Below are 20,577 nucleotides of genomic sequence, written 5' to 3'. Positions count from 1 at the left end.
ACTTATATATAATACTTTGTATAGCAAGTATTTCTTTTCTTTTCCCCTTCTTTTTGCGTACCCTGGTCGGTTTGCTTCATTTAGTTGCACTACATAGAGTACCAACAAGCCCGCAATGTTACTAGCTACTCCTCCGAGGCAATGACTTTTAAAGACGAAAGGCATCGATCAATACTAAAATGCACATTGATGTCGACGATGATGATGATGGTGACTCCGAGCTTGACGCCGAAGTTGGAAGCGTTGACGCCGAAGTTGGAAGCGTTGACGCGGCCGCTATGATCACGTAGTAAAGCCTCACCGGCTAGTGATGCTAACGCCGGAAAACGCGGAGCACAACCGAATACAGGCCGACGTTCAATCGGACGATGGAGAGTACCCCGAGTCCAATGCATATTCATCGGAGGAGCGGGTACAGTCTGATCACGGAGAAGACACTGGTTCTGGACTACGATGCCACCATGAATGGAGTGGATAAGATGGATCAGAACATCTACCACCCGGTATAGGAACTGAAGGACATGAGGAAGCCAGACGTAACACCACCGTAACGTAACCGTAGTATGATCCTGATAGTAGACTTGATGGCAACACACACTGTAGTATATACTTGCTATTCCCCGGAAAAAACGGCCGGCAAGAAAGTGCACGCGAAGGGGCAATCGCAGTGAAACTAATCTGTTGTGCAAATCCTGTTGCGTCTCCTTGCACGCAGGGGAGTGTTACACAAAAAGAAAAACTGTAGTTGAAACATCCACATAATTGTAAATAGTACCACAGTTGCACACATTTGTAAATAGTTTGCCAAATTGTTGTCAAATTGTTACACTGTTGAATGTAAATAAATGTATTTTGCTATCAAAAAACACTTTTTCATTGTTGGTGATAGTGTTTTACATAAGTAAAGCACTATTTAGGTGTTTGTGGCATCATTCATGGACAAAAAGAAGTGTAAAATTCACTAGAGTGCATGAAATAATATCGTTTCACTAAAAGCTTGACTGATGAGCGCATTTGGGTGAAACTAACCATTTTCTATTGTTGATTACTGAAGAACGGAATAAGGTAGAAACAAACTTTTTTTTCTGATGAAAGATGAGAGTTCAATCTTTCATTTGGTAGTATCTGTATTTCCATAGTCCAAACACAAAATTTTCTGTGGACCTTGAAAGATCAGTCAAAATGCTTAAATCGGCTGGCACTCACAGCATCCCTTTTCTGAAAACATCTGGCAGTCAAAGAGTTAGGGAGCATGAACATTTAGTGGAGAGAGAGAGGGCAAGCAAGAGAGAGAGCGCGGCAATAGGAAACAACAGTCGGGGTTCGTTTGTTCTCTCTCTCTCTCTCTCTCTCTCTCTCTCTCTCTCTGTCTGTCTGTCTGTCTGTCTGTGTGCATCTCTTTCTCTCTCTGCGGCTGTGAGTCTTTGTCTCTCTCTTTCTCTCTCTCTCTCCCGCCCTCCATCCCTCCCTTTTTGGCGTGTGCATGCATGCGAGTTTGTGCTCTTTAATTCACCTGAAACCTGTTAAAAATCCAAAAACCTTAACCGGATACTTCAGAGTCCTGCAAGAGTCGTGAAGTTGTCAGGAGACCAGAGGAAGGATCAAAGCAAAGAAAGATGAAACAAAGTAAAATCCAGCACGGAAGCGCATCCCAATCTTCACGATGAGCATAAATTTCACTTGACTACAATTTTGAACCTAGCAAACACACACACAAAACCACAACACGTATTTATTTGGCCTAAAAGGGCCATAAATAAAACTTTATTCTATGGATTTATTAACAAGCCACAGAAAGTCCATGGCTGCTCACCCACAGCACTTAAACCATCTCATTCTGGAGCAGCTCACAAAGACATGAGACCCATTTGAGTTACTGAGCGGCTGATGAACCTGGCTTTCTAGAACTCTGAAGGTTTTCTTCCTTATAAAATGAACCAAAACGTAGTAATACTGTACCAAACAAGAGGCAGAGCAGCAGGACAAACAAACCTTTCCATGCAGAGATGGATGCTTTGAGAAAGGGTTTGTAGGGCGGTTGGGGGAAGCTTGAATCAAAGCAGTAACAACACTGGTAAAGTATGAACAACTGCAAACTTGTTTTGTCTTTGTCTGGCAAAGCTGATGCTGAATGTGCTTGGCTTTTAGCTGCAGGGTAGCATTTGTGCTCCACTAATCTTTCTTTTTTCATCTTCCCTCCAAAACAGTCCACCTTGTCCTCTCTCCCCTACGTTTCCTCTGTTGTTTTTGCATACGTAAGTGAAATAATATTTGCAATGATAACACCTATAGCAGCAAAAGAGTAACAGAGGAATAAGAGCTAGAAAGCAAGTGAGCCCTGGATTTCTAAAGGAAGGCATAAGTTAAGAGAGCTCCATGGGATTTAAGACCAGGCTCGAGCCTGGATGTGGGGAAAGGTGCCGGGCTCATCCGCAGAGCTCATCTTCCGTGGTTGGCCACCTTGCACAGTGTGGTCATGATGCGGCCGAATCTTTCGCACAGTTCCAAGGTGGAGTAGGCGGGCACCTTCGGGGGGTCATGGAAGCTTTTGATCTCCGTCGAGCAGTCCAGTAACTTGGGGAGGAAGTCGGTCAGCTTTTCTTGGAGGCTGGCTACCAACAGAAAATGGCAAGACAGAGAAAGATAAAAAAAATGATTCATTGGATGGGCTTTGCATCCTCATTTAGAACTCAAAACACAGACTTCAAATGAGCAAATATTTGGACTACGATATCATATGGGGCAGCACGTTGCACAAACAGAGAGTAAAAGTCTAGAGAGTGTGGGCCTGGGTGATAAAAATCAGCCTTTCCTGAACATTAGCCAGAACAAGCTTTTGCTGGACAAACTGATATGAGCTCCTACACACACATTGCACTGCAGTGCCTCAGATTACAAACTTAATTGGTTCCGTGACCTCGTTTGTCAATTGAAACGTTCTTGAATCAAGGTAACTTTTCTCATTGAAATGAATGGAAATTCCAGCCCGTAACGATGCATCGAAAATCGATTTAATACCGATGTAAACTGTTTAAAATATGTACTGCATCTTTTGTTGAATTACATGTATATACAAGTTTAAAAAATATACAAGTTTCCTCCTGTAAACATCATTAAGCATATAATTTATACATGTATTTAAGGCAAATGTCTGAAGTCCTTGTCTTGTTTATGTTTAACAAATTTAAAACATCATAAACCATGCTGTTTCTACTAAGTACTGTCTCAAATGTTTTCCAATTTCGATACTATAAATGTATATAATCGTATGCCGAGAAACGTTTCTTGGGAGTGATAATATGGCGGCCTCGCAGCTTCAAAAGTCTATCGGCTATCCAGTAATATATACAGATCAGTGTTATACACCAAACGAGAGGTGAGCATTTTCTGGCTGTGCAATTGTATAGTATAGTCAATACTATATACTGTAGCATTAGCATTAGCAAAAAAAAAATTGCACGCGCAACGGAATGCCAGTGAAAATGTGGAAGCGCTCGAAGAGCTTGAATCGGCTTTAATCTTAGTTCGGCCGAATGCAGAAAATGCCTATTTTAGCCATTTTTGGCCGAATATTTTCGGTGGCCGAAAAATCGGTGCATCCCTAATTGTAAGCTTAATGGGATCTTCAAAGTTGTTTTGGGCTTGAGGCCAAAAACACAATTTTTGCCCGATTTTATCAGTTGAGATGTCAAACTTCCTCACATTTTAAAGGGGGGTTAAAATCGTGGATGATGCCCTTACCTGCTCTTGGAATAGGCTTTCCATTGGACTTTCAACACTTCCTGAAAATTTGGGATGAATATCTTTTTCCTAAGGTACCGGTTGCTATGGACCTTTAAAACGTGTTTTTCTCAAATTGAGGGATTTCAACCTGCCAAATTTGAAATTCCTCTAACTTGGTCAATTGTTGAGGTACCACCACGAATTAAGTGTAGAATTAGAATATATGAATATCTTAATTTTCATTTTCGGAGACATAAGCCTGATTTTGTGAAAACCCATCACATTTACTTTTAATAGTAAGTTGAAAAAGAGCGTGCATCCAATATTAATATTATATAGATCAGAGGTCACCACAGGTCATGTATTTTTTTTTTACATAAATTAAAACACAAACACGTATAATTTAAATTTAATATAATTTAAATCTAAATATAATAAAATACACTTAACTCATTTGCTCCCAAAAACATATGAAAATGTTTTATTTTAAATATTGCCATAGTCCCAAAATCGTATTTATACATGTTTTATGTTGTTGTTTTTTTTATGCTCGAGCATACAGAAGAGTATGAGAGATCAAGCAGGGCATGTTGCAATAAGCTCGTTTCCCAGTGTTTTCAACAGGTTTGTGAATAATGATGAAACTTAGCTATATTCTAATGCTAATTGCTGCAACGGATACAAATATACTTTTTTCCCCGATGAAAGAAGAGACTCTAATCTTTCTTTTGGTAGGTTCCATGTTTTTTATAGCAATAGAACACAGTGGGCCTTGCAAAATCAGTCAAAATCTAGTAAAACAGCCGGCTGCGAAGGGGGTTGCTTCAGTGAAAATGGCTGGGAGTGAATGAGTGCCTTGAGCAAAATTTGGATTTTGTTTGGTCGTAGTTAGGAAATTGGTGCTACGTGGCCCCTTATGGCCCCTCCATCATTTACTGTAAGTTGACCATCACTGCTCTACAATACCTCTATAATTATGCTTGAGATTTCACTATGCCCTGCACATATTTTAACCACCCTGTTCTGGATGTAGCTAAGCACCCCAATAACACAGCTAAGCCCTCTTCCATATTTCATAGCCGGCAGTGCTTTTTAATGTTTGTATCTGTAAACTTAGTGCAAAACTGATGCGGCTTGCCAAAAGCTCTAGTTTTAGCTTGTAAATAACATGTATGCATTTTACATACATGCATACATACATACGTGTATGCATTTTGGCAAATTCCAGTCTCTTCAGTTCCTTTTTTGATTTTCCTTCATTATGGAAAGAAAAAAAAATACCCAATGTTGACCAAGAAAAGAACAGTGTATTTTGTCATACTTAGGAAGTTGGAGCCATGTGTCCTCCCCCACCAGTAGCACTGGTGAAAAATAGTGGCAAGAAAATAACATTGTCTTTTGCTAATAGCCATAAACTGCAGTGGTTGCAGGTCAGACTTAATACTCCCAGCACAGCCAACGACAAGTTTGGAAATAATACCCAACGATTTGAAATGTTCTTTTGGGTCAAAAACTCACGTTCCATCTCCTGACCCAGGTAGGAGCACCAGCGGTTCCTCATGTCTTCCACTGCTAGCAGGTCCCTCTCTGCGTCGTGGACCAGCAGCAAGGGGATGCAGGGCACCACCAATTCATTCATGATTCCCAGACCGGTGGTCACCTCTGGCTCTTCTCCTGACTCAAACATGGCTGCTGCTTGCTCATTTAATTTCTATGTATCATCAAACACATCACACATCATTACAGTAAATATGTTTTACTCGAAATGCGCTACTACATAAGTAAAAACAGTGAGCTTGCACATTTGTTTTCTTTTAGCTTATTAGGGCATGTTTAGGTGTGGGCCAAAATGTTCATATTGCTATTTATCATAATCATTAAGCCAATGGTACAGTTTGATAACATATATTGATAATGCTGCTGTCCGACGCCCAAGTACTGTATGTGTAGTTTCACACATAATAACTTTTTATTAAATGTGAATCAGGGTGGCACAAAGCACGTCCGCTTCACAGTTTTGAGGTTGGGGGGTTCGAATCTGGGTTCCAGACTTCCAGTCATATGTGGAGCTTACATGTTCTCCCCATGCTCACACGGGTACACTGCACACAAACTGGTCTCTAATTGACTACAAGTATGAGCTACAGGTGACTAGTTTTTGTGATCTGCAATGAAAGGCACTGATCGGCATATGCCAATCACGTACTTCTCCATGGAAATCGGCGGTGGAACGATTGAAGCAACAATAGTATATACTCTGAAATATAATAACATAATTCTCTTTTAGAAGTTAAAGTGTACAAGAGACTCTCGGACGAATTTTAATATGTTTTCTGAATAATATAACATACACGACAAAATGAACGGCTCATCGGATCAAAACATATTAACCGAATATTTCATGATTTTTAAATTACCTGCGCAAAATCTACCCAGTGGTGTGCTCGCAGCGGCGCCAACAACCCACAGCGTTCCTGCTGGCTGGCTGTTGGTATTTGTTTTTTCTCTTCCTGAGTTTATATAATGCGGCATTATTAATGTAGTCTCAATGTGTTGCCAGTTTTTGTTCAAATCGACAGGAGAATGGCGTGAGCATGTATTGGCTCCCCAGAGATGCGGTTAGATCATGCGAAAAAGACGGACAACTGGTACGACCCCTACTATGGATTAATAAATCCACACACTCGCGTATTCCCCAAAGTTGAACAATGTGAACTTTTTTCGCATTTCGCCTCGCGGTAGCCAATCGGTTTTGAGTACGGGCTACGTCACACACAGCGTCCTGTCTGTTGTCACCTGGAGCGCAACAACATTGCCACCTGGGACCGAATGGTGAGCAAGTAAGTAGCATACAAGTGCTGGTAAGTGTATTTACTTGCTGTTGAACTGTACCGAGGTAGCAGCAGTGTTTATCATCCATGTCAAAGCTATTTAGTGCAAAAGCGCTGCTGGGGAAAATAGTGGCCCGGCTGTATAGTCCCAGGAAAGAAGTGGAAGTAGTCGGCGGTGCTCTCTTTTGACTTGCTAAAATGCTCTACAGTAGTTGTTCATCCACCAAAGGACACGCCTCCTCCTCTCCGGTGTGAGCAAATACACGAATGAGCGGCATGTGTTCCAAAAAATGCTAGCGAAGTAAGCATTGAAGATCACCTTCTCGCTTTTGGTGTGAATGTAAAATGTAGCATTAGGCGAAAGGACTCGTCTATTTATGTGACGATAACGGCAATATTGTGATATCGCGATATCAAAACTGCCACAATATCATCATCGTCATGTCTCGATATTAAAAGCAGCACACCTGTTATAAAAGTCAGGTTGATTTGCATTTGTGCAGTTCTAGCACCTTCTGTTGGCTATTTTTTTTTAGTGCAGTTTAATTTTCACAAGGCATGTTTTGGCCCTTCTATGTTTAAAATCCATGCTAATGATCAGATGAAGGGGAAAGTAATATAATTGTGAACCGAGTCAATATGTGGAGGACCTCAATATGTGTGTGCATTAGCAAGTAAGTGTCTCAATATTAAGTGTTATTATAGATTGTAGGTTGTTTATGTGCATTGCTGTTATGTACAAAAGCACAATATTGTGGGGTTATTTTAGTAAGAGCTATTTTATTTTTTATTTTTTATTTTTTTTACAATATCATGACCTTTTTTAACATCGCCATGCTCCCCATAATTTCGTGATAATTATTGTTTCGTGAGCTACATATCGTGATGTTTGGATATCGTTACATTCCTACTATCCAATAGCTTCACTACTAATGACCGAGCAGCAGGTTTAACGCAGCAGTGTTAGGTGATTTCAATAACAAAAAACGGACAATCGATAACGCATGGCAGCTCTGAAGATGGTAAACCTCACTTCTCACTTGTGTCACATGTCGATTTGAGCTTACCTGTCAGTATAACACAAATGGACTCTGTAATATGTCTACAAGATCGATCAAATTACGAGGCATGTTTTGTGTGACTTTTCTGCATTTAACACTACTATATGTCCTTAGCTTTTTTGTACTGTGAGACTGCTTCAATTAAACAATAAAAAACTAAGACAGCAACTTACTGACAGTTTGTGATCGCTAGCTTGAGAGTCAACAGTGGGGACGACCGCTTTGGAGGCTGACGTCACGCACGCACAGGGTAACAACAAGGAGGCGTGGAAATGAGCTGTCATGGCTTGCGAGATTCATGAAAATATCAAATTTTTACCAGGTCGTTTCATTGCATATTTACCAAAGCAATCTTTGAATCATATTATCTGTACTTGCACTCTTTCTTAAAAACACTTTTAGGGTGATTTTGTTTCATGTTTCTTACACTTTAATTCAATGCCAAAAAGGGACTGGCAAACTAATGACGTTAAAAAAGGTACATGCACATTTAGGAATTGCCAGTCTCCAGTGGTTTTAACTACCTCACGTTTTCAGTGGGATAACTCTAAATTACTTCCATAGTTGTCGAACAGAGCACAACTGGTCTTCTCCCAGTGTGAGCAGTACGCCCACCATTCATCATTAATTTCTTAGGATATAGCCAGTGGAACTTAAGGGGGGGATACAGACTTTTCATGCTGTGCTTGGACAAAAACATCTTGCTCTAACAAACTCAGTGACCTCCGTACTATGAAAAAAAAGAAAAAAAAGTGTTCCCTAAAAAACAGCTTGGCTTCCAGGGATTCAAGGTTGGATACACAAAACAACCAAGTGAATTAACTATGTCAATGTTGGCAGTGTTTTCAATTAAAACAAGAGCAGGAGGTAAACAGCTGAGCCAGAGGTTCTGGACGGAGATCTGAGATGACCGATGTGGCTGTGCAGAGCCAAAATTTGAGGTTAGCTGAGTACATGCTGTGTTTACACTCACTGGCCCTCCTCCTTCCTATTCCTATTCCAATGATTACATTACAAGCACAATGCTGGCGTAAGGTTACAGAGTGCAGACTCCTAAAGATCAAGCTGATCTCACTCAATACTAACGGCACGAACCAAGCACACACTTCTAAAGCTCAGTGATATATAGATGTTAAAAAAAAGCAGGGGGAGCATCATATCAAAGCGTAGACGGACTTTTAATTTGTCAGATTCTGATAAAAACAATGAAAGTGGACTATTTAGTGGGCAAATTCAAGTAATGTCTGAGACATTAGAAAAAAAAAGGGAAAAAAAGCAACCCTTTCAGGTGAGTGGTGCTGGTCATGTTTTGCTGAGTCACCTTGATAGAAATGGGGAGTCAGGAGAAAACTGCCAAAATTAAAAATAACTAAATAACTAAATAAATGAATAAAAGTGAAAATAAAAATGGATATAAAAATTTTAAATTCAAAAATTAAATACAAAAAAATAAATAAAATGGAAATAAAAAACAATATCGCTAAATAAATACATGAAATTAAAAATAAACACAAAAATAAAAAACGATATTCAAAAAATAAAAATACAAAAACCGAAATAAATACAAAAATTAATATATAATTTTTCTCCTCCGTGAGTCATCACCTTATCGTGGTGGAGGGGTTTGCGTGTCCCAATGAACCTGGGAGCTATGTTGTCCGGGGCTTCATGCCCCTGGTAGGGCCACCCATGGCAAACAGGTCCTAGGTGAGGGACCAGACAAAGCATAGCTCGAAGGACCCCAATGATGAATATAAACTTTGGATTTTCGTTTCCCTTGCCCGGACGCGGGTCACCGGGGCCCCCCTCTGGAGCTAGGCCTGGAGGTGGGGCTCGAAGGCGAGCGTCTGGTGGCCGGGCCTACACCCATGGGGCCCGGCCGGGCACAGCCCGAAAAGGCAACGTGGGTCCCCCCTCCCATGGGCTCACCACCGGTGGAAGGGGCCAAAGGGGTCGGGTGCGCAGTGAGCTGGGTGGCAGCCAAAGGCGGGGGCCTTGGCGGTCCGACCCTCGGCTACTGAAGCTAGTTCTGGGGACATGGAATGTCACCTCTCTGACAGGGAAGGAGCCCGAGCTGATGTGCGAGGCTGAGAAGTTCCGACTAGATATAGTCGGACTCACCTCCACACACGGCTTGGGTTCTGGTACCAATCCTCTCGAGAGGGGCTGGACCCTCTTCCACTCTGGAGTTGCCCACGGTGAGAGGCGCAGAGCAGGTGTGGGCATACTCATTGCCCCCCGGCTGGGCGCCTGTGCGTTGGGGTTTACCCCGGTGAACGAGAGGGTAGCCTCCCTCCGCCTACGGGTGGGGGGACGGGTCCTGACTGTTGTTTGTGCTTATGCACCGAACAACAGCTCAGAGTACCCACCCTTTCTGGAGTCCTTGGAGGGTGTGCTGGAGAGCGCTCCCCCCGGGGACTCCCTCGTTCTGCTGGGGGACTTCAACGCTCACGTGGGTAATGACAGTGAGACCTGGAGGGGCGTGATTGGGAGGAACGGCCCCCCCGATCGAAACCCGAGCGGTGTTTTGTTGTTGGACTTCTGTGCTCGTCACGGACTGACCATAACGAACACCATGTTCAAGCACAAGGGTGTCCACATGTGCACTTGGCACCAGGACACCCTAGGCCGCAGTTCGATGATCGACTTTGTAGTCGTGTCATCGGATTTGCGGCCGTATGTGTTGGACACTCGGGTTAAGAGAGGGGCGGAGCTGTCAACTGATCACCACCTGGTGGTGTGTTGGCTCCGATGGCGGGGTAAGATGCTGGTCCGACCAGGCAGGCCCAAACGTATTGTGAGGGTCTGCTGGGAACGTCTGGCAGAATCCCCTGTCAGAAAGAGTTTCAACGCCCACCTCCGGCAGAGCTTCTCCGTTGTCCCGGGGGAGGCGGGGGACGTTGAGTCCGAATGGACCATGTTCCGTGCTTCCATTGTTGAAGCGGCCGATCGGAGCTGTGGCCGTAAGGTGGTTGGTGCCTGTTGGGGCGGCAATCCTCGAACCCGCTGGTGGACACCAGCGGTAAGGGATGCCGTCAAGCTGAAGAAGGAGTCCTATTGGGCCTTTTTGGCCTGTGGGACTCCGGAGGCTGCTGACGGGTACCGGCTGGCCAAGCGGAATGCGGCTTCGGTGGTCGCTGAGGCAAAAACTCGGACATGGGAGGAGTTCGGTGAGGCCATGGAGAACGACTTCCGGACGGCTTCGAGGAAATTCTGGTCCACCATCCGGCGTCTCAGGAGGGGAAAGCAGTGCGCTATTAACACTGTGTATAGTGGAGATGGTGTGCTGTTGACCTCGACTTGGGACGTCGTGAATCGGTGGGGAGAATACTTCGAAGACCTCCTCAATTCCACCAACACGCCTTCCTTTGAGGAAGCAGGGTCTGGGGACTCTGAGGTGGGCCCCCCTATCTCTGGGGTCGAAGTCACTGAAGTGGTTGGAAAGCTTCTCGGTGGCAGGGCCTCGGGGGTGGATGAGGTTCGGCCGGAGTTCCTAAAGGCTCTGGATGTAGTGGGGCTGTCGTGGTTGACACGTCTCTACAACATCGCGTGGACATCAGGGACAGTGCCTCTGGATTGGCAGACCGGGGTGGTGGTTCCTCTTTTTAAGAAGGGGGACCGGAGGGTGTGTTCCAACTTTAGAGGGATCACACTCCTCAGCCTCCCAGGTAAGGTCTATTCGGGGGTGCTGCAGAGGAGGATCCGTCGGGAAGTTGAATCTCGGATTCAGGAGGAGCAGTGTGGTTTTCGTCCCGGCCGTGGAACAGTGGACCAGCTCTACACCCTCAGCAGGATCCTTGAGGGTGCGTGGGAGTTCGCCCAACCAGTCCACATGTGTTTTGTGGACTTGGAGAAGGCGTTTGACCGTGTCCCTCGGGGAGTCCTGTGGGGGGTGCTTCGGGAGTATGGGGTACCGGGCCCCCTGATACGGGCTATTCGGTCCCTGTACGACCGATGTCAGAGTTTGGTCCGCATTGCCGGCAGTAAGTCGAATTTGTTTCCTGTGAGGGTCGGACTCCGCCAAGGTTGCCCTTTGTCACCGATTCTGTTCGTAATTTTTATGGACAGAATTTCTAGGCGCAGCCGGAGTGTCGAGGGGGTCCGGTTTGGTGGCCTCAACATTGCATCTCTGCTTTTTGCAGATGATGTGGTGCTGCTGGCTTCTTCAAGCCGTGATCTCCAGCTCTCGCTGGAGCGGTTTGCAGCCGAGTGTGAAGCGGTTGGGATGAGGATCAGCACCTCCAAATCCGAGACCATGGTCCTCAGTCGGAAAAGGGTGGAGTGCTCTCTGCGGGTCGGGGATGAGGTCCTGCCCCAAGTGGAGGAGTTCAAGTATCTTGGGGTCTTGTTCACGAGTGAGGGTAGGTTAGAGCGGGAGATCGACAGACGGATCGGTGCAGCGTCTGCAGTGATGCGGACGCTGTATCGGTCCGTTGTGGTGAAGAAGGAGCTGAGCCGAAAGGCAAAGCTCTCGATTTACCGGTCGATCTACGTTCCTGTCCTCACCTATGGTCACGAGCTGTGGGTCGTGACCGAAAGAACGAGATCCCGGATACAAGCGGCCGAAATGAGTTTCCTCCGCAGGGTAGCCGGGCTCTCCCTTAGAGATAGGGTGAGAAGCTCGGTCATTCGGGAGGGACTCAGCGTCGAGCCGCTACTCCTCCACGTTGAGAGGAACCAGTTGAGGTGGCTGGGGCATCTGGTTCGGATGCCTCCTGGGCGCCTCCCTGGGGAGGTGTTCCGGGCATGTCCTACCGGCAGGAGGCCCCGGGGACGACCCAGGACACGCTGGAGAGACTACGTCTCACGGCTGGCCTGGGAACGCCTTGGGATCCCATCGGAGGAGCTGGCTGAAGTGGCTAGGGAGAGGGAAGTCTGGGCTTCCCTGCTAAAGCTGCTGCCCCCGCGACCCGACCCCGGATAAGCGGAATTGAAGACAGAACGGAACGGAATATATAATTTTTATTTTTATTTATTTATGAATATATACCGGTATATATATTGTTGTTTTTATTTCCATTTCCAGTTATTTTTTTGCATTAAATGTTTTTTTAAATATATTTTTTATTTATTTTATCAATGTATTTTTAATTTTAGCGGTTTTGGTCCTCCATAATGAGTAGCCTCGCAAGGAATTACCACTGAACACAAATGTTCCTGTTCCAAAGCAAATATTTTTGCCATCTAGAGAAGCAACCATTTTATTGCACAATTGGACTCACCAGCAAACAATCACGACGGTAATGACCAAGGAACTCCTCATCATGTCCTCTGTACAGCCCCTTGGACAAAAGCTCTTTGTTGTACTGGTATGAATATATCAGATACATCAAAGCTGCCACATAACTGAAAAGGAAGCAACATTCAGGGGGGGGGGACTTTTTCCAACAATATAAAAGTTGCTTTGAGAAGAAAAAAAAAGTATATATTTTAAAATAACATGAATGCTTGTACTTTGTCTTTACTTTGCTGCCCTCTGCAGGTGACATTGAAGTTAGTTAATGTTTGTAAGAAACAAAACCTGTACAGAAGTAGTAGATGATAGTAAAAGATAACGATAATCTGATAGTGTGTGACCATACTTGGTCTTGTGGAAGAGCTCCAAGCCAGTTATCAAGAAAATGGTTGTTTCCCGGAAGTTTCTGTAGTCCTGATGCCATATCTGTGTTGAAAAATATGAATTAAAGAAGGGCAGCTCGTTGAAATATGTTGTTTGAAAGGAATGCATTATAGATAAGGGAAACCACAGCTGACCTCATACTCATCCATGTTGACCTCCTCTGGCTTAATTAGGTCCAGTTTTGCGCGTGCCACATTCATAATGCTTTTGCATCTGTGGGGGAGGAAAGAAGGCCGTAAGACAAATTGGCATCAGCTCTGATGGTGAGTCATTGTCAGGAGATGAAACGGTATCGCCTGCTCCTTGGCCATAACTTGGCCTAATGAATCACTCTTCAGTGCTGAGAGGAAAAGTGAAACACTCCTCTGGAGGCTCCTATTGAGGCCACATGTACACATAAATCTAATTATCTTACTCAAAATAGAGAAGTGAGAAATCCATTTTTCTCTCAGGAATTTGGATAGAGGCCAACAAGCATTGGAAGAAAGATTTACGAGATGTGACATTAGAGAAATAACACACAGTGGTACGATCAGAAGCACATTTTAAATACAGAGGGAATGCTAGCATCTATCAGTAATGTGGAAAGGCATTACAGCATGTCTTTTTAAATTTACACATCAACTTAAGGTCGAAGAAAAAGAGTTAAGCACTATCTCTGTGCAATCAGTCTCTACTGTACAATAGGCTGGCTCGTACTACAAGTGTCTGCTACCCTCTGCTGGCCATATGGAAAGATGACTAAATGCAAACGTTTCAGTTTAGTAAACGTAAACCCAAGTCTGTTTATTTTGTTTGTTTTGCGATAGCTGCCTCTGCTCTGTAAACGTGACAGCATACCAATTCAACACAGAATTAAATGCAACATTGCGAAGAAAATACAAAATTAAGGAATGTTCTGCACTTCATCTACACTGGAAGCGGCCCCAAAGATGTACTGTATTTCAAAAACCAAAATAGTACATAGCATATTTCGTAGAGTATGTTTTACTCTTAAAAACAGACAAGATTTGGTCCCAGTCTCAACAGAGTAGAGTAACTAAATGTTATTCTAAGTATTTTTACTGTGTACGAGAGAATTTACCTATGCCATCTATGTAGCTGGAGCATCAAAGTTTAAGTCACTCAGAAATTCTAAGTACATTTTCCAGTTTTTTGGAGTCAATCTTATTTCTCTATTTATCTCTCTCTCACACACACACACACACACACACTCACACACACACACACACACACGCACACACGCATGTAAAATTTACTTAGAATTTCAAAGTGAAAAAAGATGACTAGGTTTTTTCAAGTAAACATGACTTCCCTTCTTTTTTTTCTTTCTTTTTTTACAATGGAGAGTCCCTGAAATGATTTTTAAACTGTGAGGCCAATGTTAATCCTGTACTGTGCTTTTATCCAGGTAGAATCCCTTGTTATTTTACTTATTTATGTTTTGTCTTCTCAGACAAAAATCTTCGGTTCTTGGGTTGTTTTATAGCTTCTCCATGACAACAGTAATTGGGCATAGAGGTTTGACTCGACTTCTGTCTTTGGAACGTATGCCGTTAAGCAGTCTGCACGTTTGTAGTTTTTTGTGTGGCAGTATTCCTACCACTCTCTTCAAGGTAGCACAAGTAAAAACGATACAGACCGCCACAGGCCACAACAAAGGTTCCATTAATTTAGCTGTAAATCAATGTTTCATCAGCAGAGTTATGAAAATATGAATTGAAGGTTGAAAACTTAAGAGGGCCTTTAAAGCGGCTGTAGCCTTGTGTTGGTGTGATGACGTGTGTGATGTGGAAAGCTAACTCGGAAATTACAATAGCAGGCTAAAAATCATGGGCGCAGATGGCAGGGGGACAGGTATTACGTTCTATGCAGCTCCAATAGTGTAAACATGTTATTGTGATTATTAAGTTTGTGGTATATGAACTAAGCAGCAAAATCCACCCGTTTTAAACCAACTCTGGGGGTGGCCATTTTGCCACTTGCCGTAGATTGAAAATGATATCACTTTTTAATGAGTTACGTCATGTGACATCCACAAGAAGAACAGTGATTGGTCATTACCTGACCCCTATGATGTCATGTCCAGTCAAAAGCAAGAGCCAAAATGGTCACCCAGTAAGGTTGATAAAAACAGGTGGATTTTGCTGCTTAACCCATTAAGGCCGGGAGCGTGTGATCGCGCTTCTCCCTTTAAACTCGGGAGAGCGCATATGTCATTTTGTTATGTTTTGACCAATTCTTGGTCTCTTAGCCGATTAAATTCAACAGAATATGCACGAGAGGGTGACGTGGGCCTCGTTGACGGCTTTTGACGGCTTTATAACGGAATGGACGACAAATAATTACCACTCGATTCCCCCGAACTTATTTCGAATGTGCTTCAGTGTTGAAGGTAAATATATTTGGAGCTATATACCCGCATAAGCGACATTTGTTTGTTGATTTAAAAAATATAAATATTGAAGGTTTATAATAATAAACTTAGGAGAATTCGCCACCAAGTTGACTTTTCCGTGCTCTCATGTCTGTCCTCAGTCGGTTCCGCCTTTCTTGTATATAAGCAATGTGTCGCGGGAAGTCCTCCCACACAGATTTTGGACCCTGGTCCACACACAAGGCGCACCTCACTATTAGGTGCGAGAAAATTTAAGACTTTAAAGAGCGCCTTATAGTTGTGAAAATACGGTAACTCAAAAGTCACCCTTAGGTTTTAAAGGCATGTTTTGCCAGGCGCTTTAGGCCTTAATGGGTTAATTCATATTCCACTAATGCAATATTAATCAGAGTTCTGTGTTTAGCAGAGGTGGCAAATCCAAGTCCAAAAAGTAAAAGCCCTGCCACAGTTTGGCTTAAGCCCCAGGTACTAGCTAGCGAGCTCCCTCGCTAGCTCAACGGGTGCTCATTTACCTGCTAAGGAGCTCGCTAGCTTGCACCTGGGGCTAAAGCCAAACTGTGGCAGGGTTTTTACTTTCTGAACCTGGATTTGCCACCTCTGGTGTTTAGACTCCTGGGGGCACATACAACATATAAAGAATTTTGACTTCCCCTTTAAAAATGGATTAATACGCTTGTTTGTTTGTGCCTAGCATAGTGTACCTCTCATCAAAGGCCAGGTTCCGGTCAGCAAACTGAGTGAGCAAAGTCCTCTCAAGGATCTTCTTGGGTGCTTGGTTCTGGAGGAAGTAGACAATGACGTGCTGAAGTCTGTTGTCATTCTCTGGGGGAGTGTCCTCTTGAGCGAACCTCAGAAGTCGAGCATATTCTAGCTTGAGAGCCTGACCACAAAAACAATGTCACAAATGATCATTAAAAATACAGCTTACTCCACAGGTTTCTCAAGCTCGATTTAGACTACAAATTGAAAACAAAACTGAACTGAACAATCAGAATCAATCTGGGTATCTCTATGTCCGAATTTGGTCAACTTCATTAAATTTTTTCAGAAATCAACATTCTTAGTCAGTCCCACATGGGTCTGTTATTTAAGAGAAAAAAAAGTTCAATCTAAAGTGTTGAACATAGCTAGCTCTCTTTTATGATTTAATGTTTATGGCTCAACAAGAATGTTGTTTTCTTGGTTCCCTGAAATGTTGGTTTTGGAGATGCAAGGATTCTGCCTGACACCAATACAGACCTCAGATTGAAATAGAGCCTCTCACAAATGTGGATAAATAAATAAATAAATAAAAAACAAGATCAAATTGCTAACCAGGTTGGTTATACAAAAGCAACAATGGCACACTTAAACACTCTAAGAACATTAATACTCACGTAGCTGCCTACATATCAAGAGAGAGAACGTGTCTTGTAAAAACAAAATGATAATAATAATAACTAGACAAAGTGCAATTTCTGTAGAAATTGCGTGGGAGTGCTGAAAGCTGAATGTTAATAACTGATTGCTAAGATTTGAATGCATGTGGAACACTTATCAAGTAAATTGAAAGATAAATTATGTGGAAATTACAAATTATTAATAGTAGTTGAATGATAAATAAATAAAAAGAAAACTTGAACTACAATCTGTCTAAGGTGGGATTCGAACCTGTTTACCGGTCAAAAATTTGGAAAGTTGATATTTAACATTAAATTGTGTGAAAACTAAGTAATGTAGAATCAAATGATATATTCCCTGGAAGGCATGAATTTTTTAAGCAATTTGAACGGTGTAAATCGGATGTAGCATGTGGGAGTGTGGAGAATAAAAAGTACTGAAATTATAATAAAGGTTCGAAACAACATAAGTGGGAATGCTGTCAGCACTTGACTACAATGATGAAGTTACTGTCTGGGTTTCAAAGAGTAACTACTGGAATATAAGTATGTAAACAAGACCAACACACTGATTTGCATAAAAAGGTGGAAGTGGGTGGAGAGGGAATGCAAAAGGCGAGGGAGAGACAGTACCTTAAAAAAGGCTGCCTCAGGCCCATTCTTTTCATAAACTCTGCTGGATTTGCCAATAGCCATAATTACACCCTGCATGTTTGGGGTCATCATTGCCTGCCCGGGAAGCAGGAACTGCATTAAACAAAATAATAGGCTCTTGTGATGGAACAAGTGCAGGCAATCACAGAGTAACTCACTCTGAAATGCTAAAATACAGACGAGCATCACTCTGCAGTCCATGCTTTTATTATTGTGAAACATCCTTGAGAAACACAGCCATCAAGTTTAATAGGTCAAAGCATATTCCTCATTGTGATCATGTGCGGGGAAAAAACAAGAAGCCATTTGAGCCGAGTTTGACAGTGCTAAGTGGCTATTGACCACAATTCTATATACAACATGCAGTGATATACACATGCTAAATCATGTGTGTTTTGAGGCCCTTTTACACAGTTTTTACTTCTTACACTGGTCGCAGCTTCTGGCTTAACAGGTAAGCGATCTGCCTCTGTTACATCTTTAATATGACATCAGGGGGGTATCCTGATCCAGATCTTGTTGAAACTTAAAACTTTACTTCCACTATTATCAACCCAGATCTGGAAATTAATTAAAGTAATGACAGGCAGTCTGAAAGAGGCTTTTGTTTCTGATTTGCGTGTATGTGCAAGTAACACACAGCTTGCTGCAAAAAGTCAACCTATGTTTTTTTTTCAAAACACAGTTGGGTTTAAAAACAGACTTTTCAGACTATTTAGAACGACCGTGCAAGACGAGCTTCGTATGATTGCATTTTCAGTCTGAAGCCATTCCTGAAACTGAAATCCATCACTATTAAACATCAAGCATAGCAAATATCATGTAGAAACATGGATAGGCAGCAGAGGTGGCAAATACAGGTCCAGAAAGTAAAAACCCTGCCACAGTTTGGCTTTAGCCTCAAGTGCTAGTTAGCTAGCTCCCTAGCTAGCACCCTTGGTGCTTGTTTACCTGCTAGGCTAAAGCTAAACTGTGGCAGAGTTATTACTTTCCGGACCTGGATTTGCCACCTCTGCTGCTTAGTGCTAGCTAGTTAGCTAGCACCCATGGTGCTCGCCTGCTTGGGAGCTAGATAGCACTCGGGGCTAAAGCCAAACTGTGGCAAGGTTTTTACTTTCTGGACCTGGATTTGCCACCTGTGATAGGCAGCGATGTGTGTTCTTCAATCACAATTACCACACAAAGATTTGCTTAGACTTGCTCTACCTCATCATCATATCCCCCTTCTTCTGACTCAATGACAAAGGTCGCCACATAGGGAATGGCCACCTCAACTGTGTGGTGGCTAGGGGACTCATCCTCCGTGACAAAATTACGAGGCGGGAATGAGGGGGTGTTCAACTGGATTTCATGCTGAGGGGAAGGGTGAAAAGACTGCGTAGACAATGGGACAGATGAGATAGGAAAAACAGGGGACTAATGGGATGTACATCCAAATAAAATATTCAGAATAATCTATGAAAGTAGTATTAAAATAATACTGTAATTTCCCGAGAATAACCCACAAACATAAAGTACCCCCCCCCCCTTTTTAAATTTATTTAAGTAGCAGGCATCCAAAACATGAGAGCCATTATAACCTGGCCATGTTATGGTGCCTTTCCCGAACTCATTCACTCCCAGCTATTTTAATTAAAACAATCCGTTTCACTCCTGTTTTAAGGGATTTTGGCCTACAGAATATCGTGTATTATTGCTATAAAAAATGAAACCTACCAAAAGAAAGATGAAAGTCTCTTCTTTCATCAGGAAAAAAAAGTATATTTCTATCTGTTTCCGTTTTGCAGCAATTAGCATTAGAACATAGCTAAGTTTCATCATTATTCACAAATCTATTTAGAAATGTGAGTTTTTTTTAACATGGCCCTGGTTGATCTCTTTTGTTCTGCTGCCACCTGCTGGCCGTTTGTGTAATAACTACCATTTCTTCAACCATTGTTTGCAGTTGAGAGGCTGTGTCTTCTGTATGCTCTAGCATAAAAAAAAAACAACACCCATGGGGCCCGGCCGGGCACAGCCCGAAAAGGCAACGTGGGTCCCCCTTCCCATGGGCTCACCACCAGTGGAAGCGGCCAAAGGGGTCAGGTGCGCAGTGAGTTGGGTGGCAGCCAAAGGCGGGGGCCTTGGCGGTCCGACCCTCGGCTACTGAAGCTAGTTCTGGGGACATGGAATGTCACCTCTCTGACAGGGAAGGAACCCGAGCTGATGTGCGAGGCTGAGAAGTTCCGACTAGATATAGTCTGACTCACATCCACACACGGCTTGGGTTCTGGTACCAATCCTCTCGAGAGGGGCTGGACCCTCTTCCACTCTGGAGTTGCCCACGGTGAGAGGCGCAGAGCAGGTATGGGCATACTCATTGCCCCCCGGCTCGGCGCCTGTGCGTTGGGGTTTACCCCGGTGAACGAGAGGGTAGCCTCCCTCCGCCTACGGGTGGGGGGACGGGTCCTGACTGTTGTTTGTGCTTATGCACCGAACAGCAGCTCAGAGTACCCACCCTTTCTGGAGTCCTGGGAGGGTGTGCTGGAGAGCGCTCCCCCTGGGGACTCCCTCGTTCTGCTGGGGGACTTCAACGCTCACGTGGGTAATGACAGTGAGACCTGGAGGGGTGTGATTGGGAGGACGGGGCGGCAATCCTCGAACCCGCTGGTGGAGACCTGCGGTAAGGGATGCCGTCAAGCTGAAGAAGGAGTCCTTTTGGGTCTTTTTGGCCTGTGGGACTCCGGAGGCTGCTGACAGGTACCGGCTGGCCAAGTGGAATGCGGCTTCGGTGGTCTCTACAACATCGCGTGGACATCAGGGACAGTGCCTCTGGATTGGCAGACCGGGGTGGTGGTTCCCCTTTTTAAGAAGGGGGACCGGAGGGTGTGTTCCAACTTTAGAGGGATCACACTCCTCAGCCTCCCAGGTA

General features: G+C 43.7%; 1 protein-coding gene across 2 annotated transcripts in view; it reads right to left on the bottom strand.

The window, feature by feature from the left end:
* Window positions 1-1,731: 1,731 nt before the first annotated feature.
* usp25 (ubiquitin specific peptidase 25) overlaps window positions 1,732-20,577 on the bottom strand; it is a 65,035-nt gene continuing 46,189 nt past the window's right edge. For both annotated transcript variants that reach the window (XM_086098038.1, XM_086098039.1), the window contains exons 19-24: window positions 16,335-16,513; window positions 13,370-13,448; window positions 13,198-13,277; window positions 12,838-12,961; window positions 5,242-5,434; window positions 1,732-2,612 (exon numbers count right to left, since the gene is read on the bottom strand). In XM_086098038.1, coding sequence (XP_085954164.1) covers window positions 2,440-2,612; window positions 5,242-5,434; window positions 12,838-12,961; window positions 13,198-13,277; window positions 13,370-13,448; window positions 16,335-16,513 — 828 coding nt within the window. In that variant the 3' untranslated portion in view covers window positions 1,732-2,439. The remainder of the gene's footprint in view (window positions 2,613-5,241; window positions 5,435-12,837; window positions 12,962-13,197; window positions 13,278-13,369; window positions 13,449-16,334; window positions 16,514-20,577) is intronic.

The sequence above is a fragment of the Leptonotus elevatus genome, chromosome 16, assembly GCF_054856555.1.
Source record: "Leptonotus elevatus isolate MCC_2025b chromosome 16, RoL_Lele_1.0, whole genome shotgun sequence".
NCBI classification, from domain to species: Eukaryota; Metazoa; Chordata; class Actinopteri; order Syngnathiformes; family Syngnathidae; genus Leptonotus; species Leptonotus elevatus.
This window is presented reverse-complemented; position numbering and strand designations above follow the sequence as displayed.